Here is a 26,553-nt window from a genome sequence, read left to right as displayed (position 1 = left end):
AAACGCTCACTCTCTTTTTTCTTTAATAATTATTTTTTTTTAAATTCTGATTTGTTTTAAATATACCTACTTACGGTCCAGATTTTTAAATTGGTAGGTACTTTGATTTTCTTATATAATTTAAAAAGTGTAGTGTGATGATAATAACTTATTTTTTTCAAATGGGAACCAAGCTTTTACTATTAATTGTAAAACAAATATATTTTTAGTAGTTTTGAGTTATTTTGACTTCGCGTACTAAGGATATTAGGTTCGTAGACAATATAATAGGTTATCAATTACTAATTATTATAATTAATCTATAAACATTTAAAATGTATAAAACTTGTCTGAGTAAATAATTAAAGCAGAAAAGGAGGGTGGGGTGAGCTTGCTTGGTGAATATACTGAATACACCCTGTACACACAAATATTGAATAACTATGTAATGTACCTATATTACATAGTTATGCACACAATACGGACAGTGTTCAAGTGTAATCTGTTCCGAAATATGTTTACACGACGTCAGTATTGGTTGGGTAAAAGTGACGGTTGCGTACGACAAAATAATAATAATATCATTTGTGCAGTCATGGTCGCCGCGGGTGCCGATCGCCGATCACAAACATTACGCAGCCGCCAGATGACGGAGACAACTCGCCGACGCTGGCCGCCGCTGTAAAACGCTGTAATTTTCGAAAAAATTGTCTATAACCCAAATTCGTTTAAAATCCATACTGGCGCGGACGTGATTTCGGATATTATTTTCATCGTGTCCCTGCTATTACGATTAAAACCCTCAAGATTATAGTTTTCCGGACATTTTAATAATACAAAAAAAAAATAATAATTAAATGAGAGAAAAAACTCTCCAGACACAAATGACCAAAATATAGTGCTCGATTGAGTAATAAGTACAATGTTCGGTGACACAGAGATGTTCACGGTTGCGGAACGGTGTATTGTCCATGTACAGTCGTTATAAATCATAATGTTATACAGTATACTCGAGTGTATGTCGTATGATATAGGTACCTACCTGCGTAATATTATGCAGGCACGATATGATGCGATGGTTTTTTTGAGATAAAGTCGTGAAAATATGTCAACCAAAGGTAAACGAGTGTGCTTTTCGAATATTGTGCATCGTCCCGATTGTTATGATAAGTTATATAAAAACAAATGCCCTTGAATTGTACAATTTGTACATAATACATTATAAATACGAGGAAGCTCAAAAATATATTCACACGCACGTCGTAAACTCATACGGTCGCATTACAAGTTTCAGCTATGATAGCATGATGGTTACTAACCATAACCGTCGATGAGACCACGATGGTTACCAACTGCTCATAAATAGGTACTGTATACAAACGTCGTATATACCTCTGTGCGTCGTGTTATACGCATGCCCTCACGCGATAAATTTCAGTTATTGAACGAGTTGCCAGACCGTCTCGTAAATAACATTAATTATTATTATTATTATTATTATTATTATTGTTAGTAGTTGTAGTACCTAATATAAAACACGGTTACGTTCAAGATACGTATCTCGTACATGTTATAATGTGTGCAGCTACCTATAAAATATTCCGCGAGTTCGAATTACAATAACAAACTGTTTAACACTATATATGTTCTTGGAAAAACCCGCAATGGAATGACAACCGGAACCGCGTATATAATAATAATATATGCAATGTACCGCGACCGGAGTGGTGGTAGGCATATACCTATCGGTGGCGAGACACGGTCCCCGGCCCCGAGATCCAACGCGCCCGTCCGCGCCAGAACTCGAGCCGGACAGACAACTGCACCGGCCACGGCCTCGCCTCCCTCTGCTCGCGTCGGTTTGCGCGCGCAAAACAGAAATTCCGAGCCCGCGGAGACCACCGCCGCCGCCGCCGCCCGTTTGAACAGATCCTCGAGCATACGTGATCCGGCTCCGGCCACCCGACGCGTATCAGTATCCACGAAACGTCTGACGCGGCACGGTCGTCATAGCGCGCAGCGATAAATTATATCGACAGTATCGATTCGCATATTTTATATCGCGCAACGTACTTATACGAAGTGCCGTTTGACGGTCTGCACTCAATATTATATAGACATATTATACGTGTCGAGCACGCGAGTCGGTGAATACACACGAAATCGCGAGCGATGAAAACGTTACTATGGTGCTGCTGTTGGGCGCTGATGTTCGCCTCGGCGTTGCGGCCGTCAATGTCCACGCCGACGACGGTGAACAGCTCGGAAACGGAACAGCATGGACGTCGATTGCACGACGTCGGGACGTCTCAAAACTCTACGGCCACTACGGCTTCGTCTCCGGTGGACGGCGACGATGACGACAGCGGCAGTCGGGCTTCCGACTCGGGAGAGTTGACCGGCGGTGACCGCGGAGAAGACGACGGCGGTGGCGGTGCGGCCAGCGCCGACGGAACCAACTCTGGCGGCCGGGTGGCCGAACTCTACCAGGACCTCGAGGATTCGGTGGTGTTCGAAGACTCGGACGGCCACGGTCACGACGGCGGTGCGTCAGTCAACGACGCTGCAGCGGATCACCAGCCGCTGACCAACTGCGGATCGGTGCCGGCTGCAGCCTACAGCGGCGAAGCGTCCGCGTCCGCCGAAGAATACGACGCTGCCTTAGAGGACGCATCGCCCGCCGGCACCAGCCCTGTCGCCCGGTCGGTCAAATATCCCGAGTACGTGCGGTCGTCCAGCTACCGCCGAGGGTGGCCAGGCGGCAACGTCACACGGCCCGAAGAGTTGTTCCGATTCTGGGACCCGTACGAGTTGACGGCCACGCCTGCCGTGTCGTCCCTGTGCGCCGAGCATGTGCAACTCTACCAGGCGGCCCTGCGCAACGGCAAAATGTGGGCTTTCAAAAGTGAGTTTGTTGCCAATTTATTAACTTATTATAACTCAATACCAACACCTATATAATATAATTTGTTAGTCTTGACTAAATACTTATAGTATAGTACGTAATAGATCGGACTAGAATTTTCAATTATCCCCGTTCCTATACTGGGATTTAAAGACGTTACAATTTGTTATTTATTTTCATAGTTTCAAAGACCAATTACAACAGTTAAAATGTAAAAGGACAATTTTTTTTAAATTTTATAGGCCGATTTTTGTTTAGTGAGCAATGGGGGAGAGGTGCTGTGCATTCTTCCATAATAATAGTAAAAATTACTTACTATCCGAGGGTTCTTATGTGCGTGGTAAAATTTCTTTCGGCTTTTCACACGAACTTTGCAACTTTAAAGGAAATCGAATAGGCCGACCGCCATAGTTGTAGTATTTTGATTTCTCATAAGTATTACTTATGAGTTATGGCGTATTTAAGAGGACACTCACGCTTGCTATTTCGCTGTTCTGCAACTAGGTACATATCAAATTTACGTTCGGCGGCTAATATTTAGTCCCTTCAGTTTTAATGTTAGGACAAATTGATCTATTTTTAAACTTAACTGAGGTAACAAGTAACAACATCCGTGTTTTGTTGGAAGTTGGTGTTTTTTTTTTTTAGTTTGATATAAATATGGGTGAGGCGTCCTCTTATAATATTTTAACATAAGCATTACATTCTGTAAAATAATCGCTGGCTTACGTTTTATAAGATATTTTTAACAACAATAACCAAACAACATTCATTCACTTGAATTAACTAATCAACGAATTACTATAGAGTATAATTTATTGCTTATGTATACTGTAATAAATGTATTAGATTTATGAACCTATGTGAGGTCGTAAAATTTAGTTTTTATTTCCAAATGCACACTATTGCATCGTATTCTAAACACACGATTTCATTGAACGATAAATATAAAATTATTTTACACTTTTTATACATTTTATTTTTTAACTCATTTTTTGCAATTTTTAAATGATCTCAATTATAAAGTATCTATATTGAATTCTGAAAAAAGTTGAAAAATTGTAGCATAGTAAATAAATTTGTTTTTTTTTTTTAATTAGCTTCTATTTATAATTATAGCTCAACAAGTGAATACATTTGAATTACAAGTTTCGACTAAAATAGACGTAAACAAAAATAAAAATATATAACCATCCTATTCAAAGCTTATTTATAATTCTTATTTTTATTTTTATCCTTAATTTAACTATATGGTAGAAAGTTTTTAATTGTATAAAAATTAAATAATAACTTAATGAGCCAATCACGTGTCAGGTAAAAAGTTTTAAGACTTTATATAACACTAAACGTTTAATGAGCCTTTATTGTCGTTTACATAAGTATAGATAAATATAAAAAAGCATAAATCGGTAGTTAATAAATATTATGGCTAAAGTATATCCCGCCTATACATGTGATAAAAAACAATAATCGAATTAAATGTATATTGATCATCGAAACTACTATAATATAGCAGTTTAGGCTGTTTAATAGTTACTATTATAACTGAAATAATTTAACAGTAATAAGAAATAATAATATAAGGACAATTGTAATAAAAAGTGTAAAAACCTAATGAATGTATAAAATTGTTGGCTTTTCGATAAAATCTCAACTTGCTGAAAAGTTGAAAAAAAATTGAACATTTAACGCGAGACTTGAACCACGATAAGAACGTGGAACTTGCAGGTGTACATGCTTGTATAAACCATAGAAACCAAAACCACAGTAAATAATCGAAAAAGAATTTTCAAAATGTTATCAATTTTGTATATTTTATTTGTTTATTCATTGTGTTAACATGGCTGTAATGCTGTATTAACGCACTAGATTTTGTTACGTTCACTAAACAAAACGAGTGACCTGCAATAACACAACGTAATATTAAATTAATCTTTAAATTATATAGCGGTACAAATTGAGGAAACAATGTTATAAATACTATTAAATAGTTAAACAGCAGTGGCACAATATATATTTATTTTAATTGTTTATAATTATAAGTAATCATTATTGGCCAACTCATATATTAAGGTATAGTTATAAGTTTGAGAATCGATAACTCGGGGTATAATGTACTTCACCCCTTCCCCAAAAAACAGTCATATTGAATTCAATCACTTCAAGAGCCACTGATTTATTTTAATCGACAGTCCCATTTCTATAATATTTTCAAATTCAAACACTGTACCTATATAATTATATTTAGGTCGTCGGCCATTGGGATCTTATATAATATAATGTAGTAAGCACAAAGCACACAATACAATCATATAATAGGTATAATTCAGTAGGATCTCTCGTGATAAAATAATAGATTGGATAATATTATAATCGTCAACCTATTGAGTCATAGCCATATGAATGCATAATATGATATGAAAGTCTTGAAATATTGTTTTGATAAAAACTCCCCAAAGGTTAAAAGTTTCTGTTTTAAAGATTTACACCAATCACGTTAAAATGTACTTGTACTATTTATTAAAAATACTTAATTATAATGTATAATAGGTACTCAGAGTCCAACGTCTGTCAGCTAAAATACATTTATTTGTATAGCCTATTAGAAGTATTTTTATTTCCCCCCCCCCCCCCCACGCACAAATGTATACATTATAACATCCGCATCATCTGGTCGTCGAAAATCACGTGTCACTGAGCAGTGATATCGTCTCGTGTAGGTTGTGACGTCACGGAACAGAAAAAGTGTACGCGCGTCGTTTTCTTTGAATCTAAAACGAATTTCAAAAAAAAAAAAAACAAAAACAAACAGACGCCGTCTAATCGCGGATATTATAATATAATGTATAATACTAGTGGGTACGTGGTAACGACTTATGCGAAACCGATCGCACACTTTAACACTTATATCATTGAGTGTGACCGCCCGCGACCCCTTCGCCGTGGGTAATTCGATTTTCGTGGGTCGGACGGGTTGGGAAATCGAAAGTGTAGCCAATTAACAAGGACCCCATTTCAAATGGCGCGTGTCACAGTCGTCATCACGGTCAGTGCGTATAATATAATATATTATTGTCGTGTGCTGTGCAGCGGCGCCGTTGTGTGTAGGCAGGTACGTATATTCGACGCGAATCGAACGCGATTCGACATACGATAATAGGTTTAGGTACATATTATTATATTATACTATATTGTAAGACAATATAATATAGTAAAATAGGCAATGTATTTATGGATAGTATTATATGTATTGTGTATCACATAATATACCGAGTTATCAATTCAACGTAAGACATTCATTAATTCAAAAACTATTAACGTTTATGAAAATATTTTTTTCACATAATCTTAGTAAGTCGTTGAAAAACAAGTTTCTTACTAAATTATATTATTTACTATTTTTACTTTTTTTTAATGACAAAATGCATTTTTAATTCGTCACTCTAAAGCAGAATATTTTTTTGAGTATTTAGATGTATGAAAATCAAATTATTGTCAAATATCTGATATGAGTTATAGGGTATTTAAAGTTTTGATGAGCTGAGTGTGGAATGCTACTTGAGTACCTAGCGCACCTACCCCACAAAATTCCAAAAAAAGTTGGTCCACAACCCTGTCTCTCATCTAAACTTCAAATACATAATATACCTTATAAACTATATTTGTCGGACATTTGGTTTTTATAGTTCGAAACACTTCGAATAATATTTTGCGCGTTGTTTATCTGCGGTGTGCGTATATGGTATTAGATACTTTGAATAATTGGGTAACTATTGTCCGAATTTTTTTTTTGTTTTTGTAAGGGTAAACGTGCACAAGAAAAAAATTCCATTCACGAAATTCACCGATAGCATGCGTGGATATACATATATATATATTTTATTTGTCACGCATAATATATAACTGCAATCATTAGTGTTTATACCTACGAAATAACATAGTCATATAATGATATACAGCACAATGAGTAAACAGATTTTCCGTTTAGTCGCATTTGCTGGTTGCAGAACGAACTCGAACCGAACAATTATTAACCTACCTACCTATATATTATAACCACTACCAATATACATTAACACTCGAACTGCCATAATTGATTGACCCGTGACTGCAATATAAAATATCGGCCGATTGATGAGATCTGCATACTATCTACTAAATAATAATAATTATGATAATGTATTCAGATGCTAGTAAAAATATTATGACAAATATATAGTTCTTTCTGGGGTATCCAACGGATAAATTATTGAGTTAAGAAATTAAAATCTACAACACTTTAAAAAAAAAATTGATTTGTTTATGATTGCCAAGTGCCTGCAGTGATGAATTATAAATTATAAATTATAATAAAGTATACATATGGTGAACAATAATATACTTGAAGTAATTAAGCAGTAATTTTTCTTAAAACTATATAACATGCATATCATTGGATTTTTATTGGATTCGTCCTATAAATTAGATATTTTGATCTTAGGTATTTTGACTTGTGCATTTTAAATACTGACTATTTTTGTTCTTGAATTAAATGTATAACATGCATATTAATTATTTTACAGGAAAAACTGTATAAAATATTATTTTGTCGTAATTCAAACTGTCATACCTATCCTGTATACCTATATTATGTATACAAATTAAAAAGCGAAAAACAATTTTTCCGAATATTTGTAAACGTACTTATAGTCTATATATTGTACCTATATTATACCTAGGTACATACTATATATGAATTATGGGGTTGTGTTACATATTTCCCATTTGCCTACTAAAGAAAGACGGTCAATTTCATAATATAAAAACCAACTGCCAAAATTCGATATTCCTTCTATAGATATTATGTAGATACTTATTGCACCATAAAAATGTTGAATATACTTGAAATTATAACACTGCAAGACTTACAACGTTCACAGACCACAGTATATACATAACGACCTGCACTCATCGTGTCAGAGGAATAATATTACGTACTTTGTATAAACAATACGCATCCAAATATAAAAAATCGTTCGAAAAACTTTCTTTCGAACACCGCTCACGGATATGAGTGAATAAATTCTGTGAATATAAATTAGCTGATATCCGAGCCGATGATGAAACCGTCATCTATATAAATTGGTATCTATATAATATTTTAAATGCATCATCATACCGTACACTTACTCCCACGTGTTGACGCGCTATGTAATAATGTGCTATAAAACCTTTTATTATATAAATCACGCCGTGTAACGTATATCTACCCATATATTGTGTTTGTTTGTGTAGCGTTTTATATTATATGCATATTCGATTAACGGTTATAGATACTACTATCGCGGTGGTCATAATAGGCCCTTAAAAATCCGATCCACCATCAAGTCGATACATTGATCACGATCGAATACGTCTATACGTCTGAGGATCTACCGCGAGATGTGTTATATGATTTACAATAAAAATCGTATCATTCGGCAAAGGGAGAAAGTGAAAATATATAAGTCCCGACTCGTCGCGAAAATAATACTAGACACATCGATTTTGTCCGGGCGTAGAACTGTAGACGTAGGTGTAGGTGTATATTATATTAAAATAAGACAACGAGACGGATTCATTATTAATTATTAAATAATATTATACGAATGATAACAATTGTTAACAATAATTAAATTATGCGTGTTTTAATATTATCATTATCGTGTGTCGCCGCGAGCAGCCGTGCATTACAGACGATTCACGATTACCTATAATTTATTTATGAATGTTACAGTACAAACTCACGCGAGTAGACAACCTTGAACTTGACTCTACGATGTTTCACAACATCATGATAAAAAAACGGAAACCCGTTTAATAATTCAGCGAGTTCTCGTATCGGTTCCTTCGTTTATTTATACAACGACATTGCCGTTGTCCTGAAAAAAACGTTATTTTTCCCGAGACGTAAACAGAAATGCTTAATACGATTTAAAATACATTTATAACTACCTATAAGTAAATTTATAATTTACGATTCATAAAACGTATTTTTTTTTTTTTTTAACTCGACGGTTTTCGGATTGCATAATAATACTATGCTTTGACTTTTGAGACGCACGACGATCTTTCACCGATATCAAATAATAGAACAACACGATGTACATCTAAGTATCTAACCGACGATTTGCGACGATATTATTATAGATGAACCGATAAGATCTACCATCGCGACGCCCCCACGCGGTCTCTAGCTATTACATTAATAAGTATTAGCATTGATCAATCAATAATATTATGGCTACTGGATAATAATATACTACCCGTGGCTGTCGATAAACGATGTGTTTTGATTGAACGTCGATACGAATGTGCGGTGACAACAGTGGTAAAACGATTATCAACAACGTTCATTATTGAACCACGCAATACTCAATATTAGTATAGTACAGTACTCATATTTTACAAAAAATAATCAATCGCCGTTTTTTTTATTTTTTATTGCTAATACTGCCATGATCTGCGGTGACTGAATGAGGGGCGCAGGCTTTATTATTTTTAAAAAACAGTACCCCTTTTAATTATACATCTTAATCAATAAGACAAATACACATTCGGGTACGTGCATTTTTTTACCGCTCTTTGCAACCCACTTATAATTTTTCCAAATTCAAGCACTGCACACTGCTGTACATATTACATAATATGTATAATATCGTATAGACGTGCGCAGACCTCTGTTTAAGAGTACACAAAAAGCCGTCACCACGATAGCACCCTAGATGTTATTCTAAGTGTTTAAAATTCTGGTAGAAAAACCTATAGGTGTCAATGTTTTACAAATTAATGTTTTATTTAAAAATAAAATACTCACGTATATCCATTTTTTGGAGCCCCTTCAGAGTGTTACAAACTGATGAGTGGCTCGTGGCTATTATATATTGTAACTACCCACAGAGCAATTTTTAATGATTAATATTACTGATTACATTAATATTATTTTAAAAATTAACTATGTATCGTTTGATCTGAAACATTAAACAAATATATTTATACAATTTCCTTTTGAGTTTTGATTTATATACACTATTCGTCTTTTATTATAAGTGTTTTTCTTTTTCATCCATAAAACGTAAGAGTACTAATTACTTAAATCATAAATTACTCGGTTCTTAAGATCAACTGCAATACTGTCCATTAAGTCTCAATGTCTCATTATTAAAAGGTACCAGAGTTACTACAAAATAACCATAATAAATTTATTTTTAAACAACTGTCGTAAATATCAATGTTTATAGCAATATTGTAGGCTCTGGGAACGAGTGGGGTGAATGTAAGTTCCTATACGAGACCAACACGGCAGAAAAGTTTATTATTATTGTGTATAATTATACTTCATAAATTAATATTATATGAAATATATATACTACACTTTTGTATAACAAATATTAAAGTGTATATATCATAATAATCCCTCCTATCCATCTGAAGTATACAATTTTTTCACAATTATGAAATATTACAACAAAATTTATGGTGATAAATTGATTTACCTATTATGATATTTTAAACTTATAATAATATTATATAAGTACATTAAATTATAAAATGTATGAAGATTAAATATATTTATATAGATGTAATAATATTTTTGTTTGCCGTGTAGGAACTTACATAGTCACATACTCACCTTTCTTTTACTTCCTATGTAGAAACTTACACATCTCATTTTTATATTCGTGTAGGAACATACTACATAGTACATACACATTTCATATGCATGAATTAACCTAAATGTGTAATTGTTTACCTGCTAATCTCGAGTAAGAACTTACGATTCTGATTGGGAAAGTCCATATTATGAACTACCTTTCTGATTAGTTGTAACTGTAACATATTAAATATTTATATTTGAGACTATTTTATAGTGTGAAGGAGTACCTAACTATATACGACTTTTGGGGGTTGGGACGCTCCATAGTCTTTCCAAAAAAACAAATACTTCGGTAAACTTACAAATGTCCAAGATTATTATTTTTAATAATAACAATCAATCAATAACAAAATGTTTTTATAAAAATATATTATAAAACAATATTATATACATTTCGTTCCAGGCGTGGTTATAGCCTATAGGCACACTGTTTTAATGCATTCTCCAATGTCTGAAGTTTAAAAAAAAATCATCGTTTTCGATGCATACATACAATTAATAAATAATTATAGGTATACCAGGCAAGCAAAAATAATTTATTTATATTACGTCAAAATATATAACAGCCACCATAACAATATCATAAAGCATATATATATATATATATAGCTTATTTCAGTAAGGTTAATATTGAAGAAAAAATATCCATTAGGATATTCAGTACCTATTCATTTAGTTTTTAAGTTGAAATATAAAACTGCTGGTAGATAAATACCAGTAAACATAGGTATAGTTTTTTTTATTATTATTAAAGTTTTCCTGACATCTAAACTGACTGTTAATGAAATTACATGCCTATTTGTACATTTGGATAATAGATAACAATAACTTAAATAGTATTATAGTCAGTAATTTTAAAATATTACAGTGTTTGACTTTGTACAGTACATGTACTTAACTGTAACATTGGAATACAATTAAACTACTACGTTAAATAGTATTCACAATTAAGAAGGTAATATAATAATATTATAATAAAAGGTTGTGTGTACGTCCACGCTTTAGTCGACGTATAGAAGGTGGATCACTTAGTCTGTAAAATTTTGCACGGCGAACAGATTTGATGTGGTTGAAGAAGTTGATTGCTAATTTTGTATGTAATCAGTTATTGTTCGGTAGCTGGGCGTCTTTGTTAGTGCGTCATTACGTACAAACCGTGGAGCATTAGATATTGTCCTAAGAACTTTGGATTGAAATACTTGAATTTTGTGTATGTGGGTCTTAACACGATTTCCCCACACAGGGACTGCACACGAGAGAAATGTTCGTAGGATTGCTTATATAGCATAGGAGAACATCTCCGAACTTAATGATGTTTGTCGGTTGATCAATGATTATAGTACTTTAGCCTTTGGAAGCCTTGTTGTAGATTTGAGATGATATGTAGATGACCATGTTAGTTTTCTGTTCAAAATTACACCTAGGCATTTGATGTTAGGTGACCAAGGAATACTATTACCGCAAAGTTATTGGCATAGTAAAACATTATACAGGTACTATATAGTATTATTGATTATTGAATAAAAGTTTGTAAAATATCTAAACTGGCTATTAATGTATAGTTTAAGCAATAAAGGTATTTTTTTATCTATTCATACCATAGATAGTATATCTTAAATTATGGTTTATACTATATGATTTAATAATTGCTTAATATATTACATGAAATTTCCACAAAAACATTTAAGAGCACCTCCGTTTTATGAAATGGAATTCGAATAATTATTAGTGATTCATTACCTACCTACCTTAAAGGTACTCATTATTTTGTTTTAGATATTTTCTTAGATAATATTTCAATGGGTGTATATAAATTCCACCGATGGATTTTTTTTAACTGAAAAAATAAATGTTAACTCCTCCATCGGTACTAAATAAATGTGAATTCCATAAAAAAATCAAATTTTATGTACAATTTATACTATATTTAAATATACATTTAAAAAAAATAAACTGAAAATACATTTGCCAACTTTACATAACATGACGTATATTCGTATAGTTGGAATATTTTAGTATCATGCTTTATACGTTTTGGCAGAATATAATGCCAACATTACATACTTTACATTAATGTGATACGAAAATCAAACATTTAAGTACACAGGTCAAAAGTTACTATCAATGGAATTCACGTTTTTAATACAGGTAAACAGTTTTAATTGTAGAATTTACTTACAAAAAAGATTAATTATTATAATCAGTGCAATTTACAATCTCCCATACCAATTTCTCCCTCCAATTGGTAAAATTCTTGGTTCATCATTGACGTCATCTTACCTGGTCACATTATTTAAAAAAAACCAAAATGTTTGCAATAAACGTAAGTCTCCGTCTGTGCTTAGGACATTAATTTCAAATAACAACCGACAACCGTGCCAAAATTACATTCAAATCTCCTTATGTGCAAATCTTTAGTTGGGTAATGTAACCTTCAACTCTGGAGTAACTAAAGTTAAATAGTCAAATGATAATGAAATTAAGACTTTCTTAAGTAAGTACCTATTATTCTTCCAAAAAACAATATGCCCCACCATGTATCTCTAATCTATCAATCTATATATACAGATCTAAAAATTTAAAACTCATATGAGTAACTTTTTACAAAATATTCCGCTTCAGACTTCTTTCACACCCTGACCCCCTCACATGTCCAACACACACCCACGATGTTTGGGGTCCTCCACCCGAGATAGCTAGAAAGAAATTGGTACCGTGATCTGCTTATCAATTCAAAATAATAATTGAATAAAAACAAAATGTAGTATACTAGTACCAACACTAGGTTGATTTTTCCACTTAGATGTTCACTATTAATTTACTACATATACCATGCCTGAGGAGTTTAGGTACAATTGAACAGATGATAGATATTTATTTTAATATTATTTCATGTCAGTTATGTATTGTATTAACATTTATCATATTTTATAAATTACGTCATCTGAAGACGTTTATAAATTATGAATGATGATAAATAAATACCAATCATTTTTTATCATTATTATTTCATAAATTTAAATATTTCTTCAACGATGTTAAACATTATTGAATGGACACATACAGACATTACTATGACTTAACTTGTGCTAAGTAATGGAGGGACTTCATATAGATCAGTTTAATCGAAATTTGTAGCTAAATATATCTTAAAATTACAAAAAAAACGTTTTAATGTAGTCCCAAATCTAAAGTTTCCCAAAGACGAAAAATTATTATATAGCTATACGTAAGTTGCCATCATCTCCAACTCCAATATTGTTTTAAAACCACGTGAAAATTAAAAAGATTAAATTTTTTATTATTTTTTTTTTTTATTTAGTGTCAGATGCTAGTGGACATTACAGCAGTGGTTATTTCTGGGGAAATACATTCTGGTTAGGATCAAAAAGTTTGTGTACAGAAATATCAGAATATGATGAAGAACTACCTTTCAAACTAGGATTCAATATAATAAAAACTTACATTGCACTAAAAGCACCTATTAATTATACGGTAAATATGATTTTACTTAATTTATAAAATATAAATATGTTATACTGTATTTCAATTTGATTTGGTACACCTTAATAGTACCTTTAATTTATGTATGCATTTGATTATTATTTTACAATCAATAGTAATCCAATTATACAATATAAGATTATATATTTTTTTTTCTTTATTGATTAAACATGAACTACACAGGTTATATTAATTTACATAATTATACTATACTATATTGCAAGGGTCTCCAACCTAGGGCCCGCCAAGCTAATTGATGTTTTGAAAATATACTTGTTTTTATTGTTTTCAATATATGAATAATACCTAAAAATACTTCTTATATAACTTGAATCATTTTAAAAACTATTCTTATCTTGATAAATAAATTTATAATAACTATAACAATTTCATTACCTCTATATGTATATTGCCTGTGTATTTGGTCGTAATGCTGAATCGTATTACAGATTTGACCAACCGTAAAAAAAAGTTAGAGACCCCTGCTGTATTGTATAATGTAATTATTATCTAGTTGTACTTATACTTATATCTGGGGAAAACTTGTAGAGGATGAAACAATAATTTTTATACATTATTCAAAGAAAGTTTTTTTTTTTATATAGCAAATTCACGTTATTGTTCATATACTTTACGAATTACTTTCATAATTATATTATACGTATTTTCGTTAACAGGAGAGGTATCAGCACTTGGGTTTGTGTTTGCCTTACTCTTGTTCCAAAGACGACGTGGACGAGATGGTCAATCAGACCCTGCATCAAGACATTCCGGAAAGAGATGTAAAAGTCGCCAAGGTGAAATCGCCTCACGATCACTACGACTTGTTTGGTGATAGAGTTTTCTGGCTCCTCGTGTAAGTGTCCCTCCCTCCTCCCCGTAACTCAATCATCTATTGCATTGTGTTTAAACCGTAATGTTTTCCCGTTTATAGAATAATATCCGCCACAACCATGGTATTCCTGATATTGGGCACAAGCTTGGACATGTACTTAGAAAAAAACGACCGTAACAAAATGAACGGGTTCATGTTTGACAATTACAGGTACGCTGTCAGTAGTGCCAAGTTGCAACCGCTCTCCGAACATTCCAAAATAGATCTGGAGTCTGGTAAGCTTGGATTTTTAATATTTAAATAAATTGTGTTATTTTATCGTGTTTCTTTATCATGCAGAATCTTCGAAGAGCTCTGAAACGTTGTCTAAAACCGAACCGATGACTTGTAAGTATATGCCGAAGTCCTCGCCACAAAGTAATGGATTGTAATGATTTAATCGCGTTTTCAGGTACAGCAGTGAACATGTTACTGGCGTTTTCGGTGCGAAGAAACTTAAGACAAATATGCGATAAGTCGATTGGCGAAGACACGATATCCACGGTACACGGTCTCCGATCATTGAGCATGGTATGGATTGTTTTGGGCCATGTTTGCATCGTTTCATTTAAATACTCGGGTAACTATCTTCAATTGATCATCATTTGTGATCTCATCACGGTCAACATACGTCAACACAAGTTCGATATTTATCTTACAATAAAATATTTGTTTTAGACAATATGGAATTCCGTACCACGGCCGAAAGGCATTTGTTGTTTCAATTGATCAACAAAGCGACGTATTCGGTAGACACTTTCTTCTTCATCAGGTAAATGCAGTGTTGTTAAATATTGAAATTCACTTATGTTCGTACTTAGAAATACTTTTTATACTCGAGTGGTTAATTTAATTTAATTTTTTTGGAAGTTATTGCGGATGAATCTTTAATGTTACTAAAAAAAAAACGATATAATGATAACTTGAAAAATAAAACATAATAATAAAAGTATTTCAAATAAGTACTTATAGAAACTACAGTATTTTGGCAATAGCAAAATAATAAACCTTTTTGTTTTGTTTTCACAGCGGACTTTTGGTTTCATTTCTCTACTTCAGGACCACGGCAAAAGTGGACGTTAACAAACTTACCAAAACCACAGGTTTTTTGTCAAACTTCATCGAGTTTATAGGACTTCTGATTTACCGATTCTGCAGGTTAATAGCACTCTCAAAATTACTTTCAGGCTGCAATGATTTGTTATTCAAATTAATAATTAAATGCTCAAATGTTTACCCAGACTTACTGCACCGTATTTCTTCGCTTTGGGCGTCGTACAGCTTACAATGAAATGGTTCCATTATAATTCCGTGTTCGACCCCCCGACAGACGACCACTTAAATTGCCCGAAATATTGGTGGAGAAATCTGCTGTACATCAATACTTTGTTCCCCGTTCAAGACATGGTGAGTAAAAGACTACTTTCTAGTAAAATGCTTTAATACGATCGCCCGACGCAACGATAATGTTACCGTATTTGTTACAGTGCATGCTTTGGAGTTGGTACTTGGCGGACGACACACAATTCTACATACTAGGTGTCATTCTTCTCATACTATCTGTTCGGTGAGAGATAAAACGATTAATTAAACATAAGCAACCAAAAATAATGTAATACGAATTGCGATAGACTATTTATACAGGTATACACTGTTCAATATATATTTTATACATATATATTGACGTTATGTAGTTGCAATCATGAACATTGAGTAAATTGAAGTACATGGGTACTTATAAATTAGTAGATTTTCAAAAGACTTAATGTCCATTTAAATTTTAAATAGGTAGTTTTGCATTGCTAATCACCCGACTTAATATAAAGTACTTACAATAATTTAATAACATCATCGATAGATGATCTTGTACCTATAGGTATGCCTAACGAGTTGAGATACTTCGAGTTTTGAATACTACAATTATTGACCACTGCAGGTCATAATACTAAACGGCCGTTCTGCACATTTGAAACGACCGGTTATTTAATAAACATTAAAATGGATTAAGTCGTAAAGGGACTTAGGTACTCTCTACTAGAAATATAAACAAATAAAATTAAGTTTCTTTCGAAAACTCGGAATAGAACTTGTGGGGCACCCATCCTAATTAATAGTCAAGTTAGGTACAAGTTATTATCATATATATATACAAATATTTTCTCAACAAAATGATAGTTTAGATTCTTCATTTCATAATAATAATGATAATAATAAGTTTATTGCAACATCATAAGTTATTACATCAAAATTTACAATTATAAATACAATATTGCAGCACCCCCGGTAAGCAAAACTACCTAATATAATCACATTAAAAAAAAACGTTCAATTGATCACTGCCATAATTCCATGCAAATGTCCTTTTCAACAAGTCACCACTCATGACCGTCCTTTGTACTTCAAAGTTCACTTACACTGGTAGTTACACTTATTGTAAGGGTAATACAGATTGTGTAATAAATAATATATATTTGGTATGTAATATCGAAATGCCAGCATGTTATCTTGTCTATACAGTAGGTATATACATATATAATATATTGTTACAATGTAACCCCCCCTTCCCCCGAAATTATTTTCTAGTTGCGTCACTGGTACGTATTATAATTTTCTACCGTCTTCAAAACTCACGACGCCTATTGGCTGTTTAGGTATTTCAAAGTATCGGCAGTCATTTTAGTGCTTTGTACGGTCGCCTCGTGGTTCACTACCGGATACATAGCATACACTAACAAGCACATGCCAAAGTGAGTGATTGACACACATTTTTTTTCGTAATATTATTCCAATAAAAAAGATAAAAAATGACGAAACAATACGCTTTCCAACAGCATTGACGACCCGTTGGCGCTATTCGACAAGATCTACGACAAACCGTGGACGAGACTTGGACCATATTTCGTGGGCATGTCCATTGGATGGCTGCTGTTCAAGACCGAGTGCAAAATCAAGATGAACGCGGTAAGTGCGCTGGCAGAGTCTGTTTCGATTTTCGAGTCGACAACAATATCACATTCGCGTTTTAATATTTCCAGCTGACCGTGATTGCGGGGTGGACCATTTCGTCGGCTGTGCTCTGCAGTTTGATATTCGGTGTCCACCAAATGGATCTACATCCGGTCGCTGCCGCCGCGTATTCGTCGTTGAGTCACACTTTGTGGGCCCTTTGCTTATCGTGGACAGTGATCGCTTGCGCCACCGGACACGGAGGTAAGTCACATTCAATTTCCAACACACAAAGTTCATAATATTATTGTTCAAATAGCTTAAATTTAACACCATTAAAACTTTACTAATATAATATCATGTATAATAACGATGATATTATCTGGTTTACCTACAGGTTACATAAACAAATTGCTGTCCTGCAAAATCTTAATACCGTTCAGTCGGACAACCTATTGTGCTTACCTTGTTCATCCGATCGTCATCAGGTACGTGGTAATGAGAAGAGACACTCCGCTTCATCTGACCGTGGAGACTGTGGTACGTATATTATACATTATGTAACTATAGGAAACTATACAGAGGTAAGTGGTTCAAATACCTACTAAAGTACTAACTATATGTAGCTCCAAAGTTAAAATGTATTTTAAACTTGTGAGTAACGTTTTTTCAAACATATATTGACGAAACGCAAGAAACAACGAGGAGAGTTGTGGATCTACTCCATCCTGTGGCATAATTGTAGTGGGGTGGCTATAGTGTCACAGCATTTTTGCAAGGGGAGGGAAGGAGTATCATTTTACCCATCTAAATCTGCCTACAGTAGGAACCTTAAAATCTTCTAAAATAAAGAAGAATGCAATGCATTTAACATACAATTACAAGATAAATCCATTTTTTTCCTCATATCATTAAATGATAAACCACACGGTACCTATATTTATTTCACGTTTCTCTTGTTGTATAAAAATATAATCTATATACTATATATGGTATATGAATATAACATTATTGAATTATCTGGGTTACAAAAATAACCCAATATCATTTAATGAATTTTAGTGTAGATACCTACAACTGACTTCCTATTATTCAATGATATGGGTTATCTATAATTTGTTTCTAGGCCATAAATTAATATTTAAGAGTTGTGTGTAGTTGTGTAAAACCAGCTATCATGTAGGAAGGTAACTTCTACTGGAATTTGCCACCTCCATTCGACCACCCACTATTGGGTAATGGGTATACGTAAATACTGATTTGAATTCGTTTCCTTTTCAGGCAATTTTGTTTTTGGGACAAATCGTCGTGTCTTACATTTTTGCGTTCATCTTGTCTATCGCATTCGAAGCACCGATTGTGTCGCTGCTGAAACTCGTGTCACCTACCAAACGGAACAACCACTGATCATTTATATTTTCTGTATTTCATTACATTGACATCTATGCCTATAATTTTATTTTATTTTATTATTGTATTGTATTATACCTACTCGTGACTCGTCCGCTGACATGACGCAGACTCAAAAACGAGTTTATCTCATCCTGTGGACAGACTACAGATTTGCAAATTAAAATAATTGTACTTACTACTTATAGTGGCGAGAGTACAGAGTATTTATAAATTAATTTATAGTATATTTATGTGTTGATTATTTCTTTAATAACGGAACATATTATTATATTATATGTTAATAATTTTGTTATTATATAAACGATTTTCGTTTTAAATGATTATATGTTTACGTACCTACCTAAAAATGTTATTGATTCTTAAAGTATGTTATAACTATTATTTACGAATTAGGTTATTAATATAATATGCAACATCTTTTTTATATACGTTGTATTAATTTAATGTAACAAATTAATTTTAATTTGACAATAGATATTTTTAAGTATATGATAATGATGCACTGCTTCCTAAATCATTAAATATTGTTATAATTTCATTGTGTATCTATTTGTAACATTTGAAAAAATATACGTAAAATGTAATAATTTTTTGATTTATTTAATTAGTCCTAACACAATCTAAACACAATGAGCTATTATTTTTTCAAATATTAAGAACTATTGATTATAATTTAAGAATTAATTTGTTCTCGGCATGAAATTATACGCATGAATTTTCTGACTTACAAACGCATAGCCTTCTAAATTGTACGTTCTGAATAACGTAATAAACTCTGTAATATGTTTAAATATTAGAATGAATTGTCCTATTATCAAATTTAAAAGTATGTAATAATATTACTATCTTGTGAATCAAATAGAATTTTTTTTATTTTAATTTTAAATCGAGTTATGAGGATTTTAAAATGAGCATATCAGCAATGATGGCATGTTGTCCCTGCTTTAGTAGAAAAACACTTAACACACGTAGATATAATGTCCTCTTAAGACTTATTTTAAACTACCTATCTATATACATTTGAAACTATTTTGTTTAGTTAGTTTGTTTTTTACAAATGTTAATAACATTTCATATGCCAATTAAAAATGTTTAAATGTAGTACGGGGTTCCTTATAAATTGATCGTACCCTGTATAAAAGATATATACCGCATTACTAAAAGTAATAAATATATAAATAATAAATATAATACTAAATATTAAAATACCCTTAGAAATATTATAAGCTCAAAATTGTGTACAATAATTTATCAATAAATTCAAATTTTATACATCCACAGTAACCAACTGAATGAAAAGGTACAACAGAGCGACTTACACTGGTTTCATCAATTCATATCAAATTTAAATGATTGCATGGTTCAAAAACTAATATTTACCAAATGAAGTTGAGTTTTATAATAGCATTCAAATAATTAGTTTGAGGCATTTGAATATTTGACTAATTCAATAGTTAGGAAAACTAATCGATCATAATTTTTAGTAAAAATATAATGTCCATCACCCATTATGAAAACACCAAAGAAAAAAAAATTCAATGATTTAAAAATTCAAAGTCAAATATATTCAAAATTATACTTTTACAATTCTTTGGCCCTCAACGAATTGCGTATTCAGTCTTTATTCTATTTTATAAAATAAATATAATTATGATATAATATTCAATTAATAATTTTATAAATAATTCCTGATTTGTTAATAAAAAAAATTACTTTTATAGTTTTTCTTTAAACTTAAAGGGTTAGTAATTTATAAAATATTTAAAAAAAATTAAATAATCTTTTCCTTCTAACTTACAATTAGTAATAAAATAGTAAAATGTTTAGAGTTCAAAACAATTATTAAAATCATTGAGTTTTAAAAAAATACACCATATTGTATTAGTCAAAATAAATAGTATTTATATAGCACTAAATTAATTGTATTACTAAATGGACATATTTTCCACCAACACATCAGGTTGAGGTGCATGTTCATTTGATTTTATAACATCACTATGTTGAATTCGTAATAAAAGTTCTTCACTTAGAGTATTTTTAGAAGTATCAGACTCTAATAGTGTTTTAATAATCATTTTTTTCAAATCTTTGATTGGAATAGGATCTTTTGGACAGTCCTTAAATACAAGATCCAGTAATACTGAAATCAAAACATATAAGCATAAGAAAATATATACAAGTTAGAAGCATTCTTAAAAAGTTAAAAATAATAAAAAATTTTAAATACTAATGGTATTTACATGAACATTGATTAATTTCTTCTTGACCCCATGGTTGTTCAGCCAGTGACTGGAACATTTCAAATCCAGCTTGCTGTATACTTAAAAATGGTACAATGCATGATGCATGGACAATATTTTTTAATGGATTATTTTTCAACTGTTTGAACCATTTTTTTGTACGTTCGATCATATCATTTTTCGAAGAAAGTTCACCATTCTAAAATAGTGTTTAGGTTAATATAAAAGGTAACACAAAATATTAATGAGAAACAATATTTAATTTGCATCAAATATTTGTAAGGTTGGGAACATTTTATGCATATTTTGGAGGAAAAAATAATATTAATAGAATGTGCACTAGGAGAACAATTCTATTTTATAATATTATTTTTAACAGATTACAATGCGTCTAAATTACTGTGTTGGAAATTTGAAATTTTCCCAAAATATGTAGAAGTTCCAATGAAGTGAACTTCAATAACTCAAATTAGTGGAGGACAAAAAAAATTCTAGGCATAAAAAATTTGAGTTATGGAAAAAACTGTATGTACTTAATGAAATGTTATCGAAAATTTGACATTAAGACGTTTGAGTTATCGAGGTTCCACTGTAGGAATGTAAATATTTTAATTACCTCTACTTGAATAATCTTTGTGATTGCTTGAATAGCTCCTGCTTTTAATTCAGTTTTGGTACTAGTAGCAATACGACTCAACTCAATGATAAATATACTCCAAATATCTAATTCCTCATCACCTATTTATAATAAATAATTGATTACAATGTTGGACAAAAATAAATCATAGTTGAATAATATATTTTTTATTTTTTAATATTTAAGCTTAAACACACTTTACCTTCATAGTTTAAGATCATACTGGCTGAAGGATTATCTAACAATATTTTGCACTCCCAAGAAGATGCCAAAGTAGTGATTGCATTTATAGCCACGCCTACTAGTGAATCATCCCCTTCTTTTAACACTTCGTAAATTACAACAAAAACTTTAGGATATGTTGTGAATATGAAGAGTGGTCTGACTTGAGTAACTTTTATGAAAAACTCCAACACAACTACATACATACATTTTTGAATATTAGTTTACCATAATTTTAACTACACACAGATTATTAAACTGGTACATACTAGGGTTAAGTATAACAACAGCAGGGTCTTCCAATTCTTTTGGATTTGAGCTCAGTAAACGATACAACCCACTTATGATTCCAATAGAATTCAAATAATCGAACCCATATTCAGTGATGCTCAAAGGAATTAACATTTGTATAGTAACCATCTGCATCATTACATCTGGATAGGTAATGTCTTTAACCAAATTGGTAAAGAGACCTTTGGAACTTATTATTGCTAAAGCATCCACAGACTTAGCCCAATGAATTAAAATCTGTAAAAAAATAAAAGGTTTAGAAAAAAAACTGATAGTTAAAATAATTTAGGAATTACAAAATAACCAGTATAATTAATGAGTTAATAACTACAATATAAGTAAATAACTCACATCATAAACACGTGTACGTATTTTTGCATCCGTTTCCATTATGGTCTGTAATTTTGATAATATAGGAATTGATGAAAGGGTTTCAACACTTTGAAATTGTTTAAGACATTTTACTGCATTGTATGAAACAGACATATCACTACTTGTTAAACAGTCAACTATAGTACATGCCAAATCCACTTGGATGTCCACATTATTGTCATTGGCCAACATTTTTTCCAACTAATTATGAAAAAAAAAATGTAATTATTAATGCATAGAATAAAGACTAAAATATAATTAAGAATATCCCATTGACAATATTTACCTGTGACAAAATTGTAGATTTAACTGTATCATTTGGATGATGTATAGAACGTTCAATGCTGGCTGAATACTTATTAAATGCATGATTTGGCTGTAAAACAGATAAAAGTTTCTGGAGCAATGCACAGCTCATTTCAATTTGTTTTCTATAAAAAATTGAATAACTGCGTTATAAATTAATATTCAAAATGCCAACTAATCATTTCACTTACTCATCTGTAGTATTCAAGCAATCAAAAATAAGATTTAAATCCATGAGGATAGCCGATTTTAATAAATCAGAACGGTTCAATTTAGTGAGATAAATATTGCAGTCAGTCAGAACATCTGTAACATTTGTGTTGTCGATTGATAGTTTATGCATTGCTAATGCAATCAAATTTGTATCAACTAGAACATAATAAATGAAAATTATATTAAATGCAATGTTTATATGTATATGTATTGTGATAAAACAAAATGTTTAAGTACAAGATAAAATCAAATCCCTATAGTTGAGCCACTAAAAGAGCGCTTTTGGGCTGCGACCAAAACTCGTCCGATCTCGCGCATTTCCATCAATAGACCTGCCGGCTAGGTGGTAGAGTGGGAGACAGAACAGCAGAGCTTGAATTATTTGTACGTGCAAAAGAGTAGCACTCTCTCAGTAGCCTGAGTATACAAATAAATACCTAACAAGAAACTTTATAAATTAAGATATCGCGGCAGAAATTCATCAAATAAAAGACAGCACATAAAGTCACCAGAAAAATGCACTATTTAATAACAATTCACAATTGTCAGTGAGCATTGAGTGGTTAATTTTTTTTTTTTTCATTAGCTAATACATTATTCATTATATTATAATATTATATAATAAAGCCAACATCTAATATAAAAGAAATTATAATTTTAATGGCAGTTGTGGATTTTGTGTTGAGTATGGAGTAGATATTAAAAGGAATATTAAGAGCTTCTAGTACATTCATTAAAACTAGGGGGTTGTCCTGTAGAACAGGGCAGTCAAATAAAATATGGGATAGATCACAGATACATTCATTTAAATGAAGTGTACAGAATGGAGAATCATTTAGGCCCAGTTTGAATGAGTGGCTGGGTAGAAGATGGTGTCCTATGTCTAGCCGATTGAATTGTACAATATAAGGTCTATATAAGTGTTATTAATAAATCAGGGTTTTTTAGAGATATTAGGTGTAATATTTCTATATCTCAAGGCAAAGCTCGCAGGTAGGTTTTTCCAAAGAGAGAGCCACATACTGGAGGTGTATTGTTTTATCAGAGGGGTAAAGTCTAAACAAGGAGTTGAGTAAGAGAAAGAAAGATAAGGTTAGGTGAAAATTTAGCCACATTAACTGCAACCTCGTTACCGAGTACGACTGTAAACACAAAGAAAGTGAATGTTATAAAGTATGTTTTTGCTGTAATATGGAATTTTTATTTTCCTATTAATTATTACATTCAGTAATATGTCATCTTGATAACGTACCAGTTGAAGAGGTTTCAATCTATACTTTTTTGAAAAAAAAGCTGCATTTTTATTCAGTTTTTTGAATACAAATAGTGCATTACTGTGTTATTAAGGATATTATACCCACATACATTGATATGACACATATTAATACATTATGTATATTTATAAGAATAGAATATGAATGAGTTCAGAGGATAGGTCTGTAATCACTTCTTCGTAAAAATGTATGGAGACAAGGGGCCCCCGAATAAGTTTTGCACCATTTCTATGAACCAGGCCCTGGTAAACAGGCAAATGGCAATGCATGAAGTCACAAAAAGTATGGATCAGTATTAATAACCAAAATAAAAACAATACAACCCGTGATGGCTTGAAACAGGTTCTAACTACATTATTTCAAATTGTGTTGTCTACAAGTTGGATATATTACTCAACTCCAGTCTACACAAAATGGTAAAGTGAGATATAATATATAACTTGGGTTGGACAAGTTAACCAGTGTCGATCTGGTTGTCACCAGATTAAATTCAGCCAGTGATGACGGAGCCCTGTACTTTTTTATTTACAAACTAGGTAGATGATTTACAAAAACATGGCTTCCTGGGAGCCAGATCCACAACACTAGAGTAAACGCGCATCACACATCATGTACTAATAGACAATATATTTTGATTATTAAGTATGAATATTTATTAAGTATAAATCGTATTATCGTATGTATAAGTTTAAGTCAATAATAACTAACGAGTATGTGCATTGTTACCGTCAACCGGTGTTAGATCCACAGACATGACTACCGGTTCTGTAGTGAGCTTTTGGCGGAATTCGCGATGTCGGCAAATCGAAGCCGGTATGAATGAATAGCTCTACGAGCGGACAAAAAATCGGTAAATTATTACTTGGAGACGATTGATTTTTGCGAATAGTAACGAAAATATACAACAGGTAAATTTATGGATACTGATTAATTCTCTCTGGTCAGTCAGTGTAAGTTTTACAATTGTATATTAAAGTCACAGTCTCGGGCAGCAAGTCAGTCACGTCATGGTGTCGACCGTCGGGTGCTCAGGGTTTGTTATTATTTTGTTATTGTTTGTATTCTTTCTGCGGAATCATTCAGTACAGCACGACCAACGTGACGACACAGCGGTTTGTCAGTCGTCAGTGGTTACCGACGATGGGAATTAGTATTACGACGACGACTGACAAATCTAAACTCTTTTTATAATATCATAATGTTATAAAAAAATCAATAACATCATGTTTAAAAAAAAATCAGTTATACCTACTTGATGATTGTTTATTACTTTGAAGCACGATTATAAAGTTCTTTAAAATCAGATAATAACACGTTGAAGTGTTTTTTCACCGCACGCGTCGCATAGATGGCGACACAAAATACCCCAAGCCCATACAATTTAATATAATAATTAATATCTGGTACATAATATTAGTACATGAATATTATAATAATATTATTTGTATGCAATCATAGGTCTGAGGCCTTGGGGGGTTAGCAGACCCTTTGTTTTTCTGTCAATATAATGTAGCCCATGTTAAGACAAAATAACGTTATAACACTGTTTTTGTTTGTACAACAATAATTATTTAAAAATTGTACATTATACTCTCAAATCATTGTAATATTGTATTTTATTATAAAAAAATAATTTTAAATATTACAAAACAATAGTACAATCCCATATCACAATATTAATATTGAAAATAGCAGAGTAAAA

General features: G+C 32.0%; 2 protein-coding genes across 3 annotated transcripts; one reads left to right on the top strand and one right to left on the bottom strand.

Moving 5' to 3' along the window:
* Positions 1-1,925: 1,925 nt before the first annotated feature.
* On the top strand, positions 1,926-19,883 carry LOC111033168 (nose resistant to fluoxetine protein 6-like). The gene is made up of 15 exons (XM_022313782.1): positions 1,926-2,884; positions 13,882-14,054; positions 14,741-14,919; positions 14,998-15,173; positions 15,238-15,285; positions 15,350-15,517; positions 15,616-15,709; positions 15,967-16,095; positions 16,179-16,344; positions 16,425-16,504; positions 17,589-17,684; positions 17,769-17,898; positions 17,973-18,147; positions 18,281-18,423; positions 19,165-19,883. The coding sequence occupies exons 1-15, from the start codon at positions 2,152-2,154 to the stop codon at positions 19,288-19,290; spliced, it is 2,616 nt and encodes an 871-aa protein (XP_022169474.1). The 5' UTR covers positions 1,926-2,151; the 3' UTR covers positions 19,291-19,883.
* Positions 19,884-21,165: 1,282 nt separating this feature from the next.
* On the bottom strand, positions 21,166-25,895 carry LOC111033181. 2 transcript variants are annotated; one of them, XM_022313822.1, is made up of 9 exons: positions 25,560-25,895; positions 23,556-23,733; positions 23,345-23,489; positions 23,038-23,259; positions 22,665-22,923; positions 22,376-22,591; positions 22,153-22,274; positions 21,537-21,735; positions 21,166-21,436 (listed from the first exon to the last, which is right to left on the bottom strand). In XM_022313822.1, exons 1-9 carry the CDS (start codon positions 25,603-25,605, stop codon positions 21,225-21,227), a joined length of 1,599 nt encoding a protein of 532 aa, XP_022169514.1. In that variant the 5' UTR covers positions 25,606-25,895; the 3' UTR covers positions 21,166-21,224. The 2 variants fall into 2 exon arrangements, with proteins under 2 accessions (XP_022169514.1, XP_022169515.1); XM_022313823.1 differs by having other exon boundaries at positions 25,578-25,895.
* Between the last annotated feature and the right edge of the window lie 658 nt (positions 25,896-26,553).

The sequence above is a fragment of the Myzus persicae genome, unplaced genomic scaffold, assembly GCF_001856785.1.
Source record: "Myzus persicae strain clone G006 unplaced genomic scaffold, MPER_G0061.0, whole genome shotgun sequence".
NCBI lineage: Eukaryota > Metazoa > Arthropoda > Insecta > Hemiptera > Aphididae > Myzus > Myzus persicae.
The sequence above is the reverse complement of the archived record's forward strand: the minus strand, read 5'-3'. Positions and strand labels throughout refer to the sequence as shown.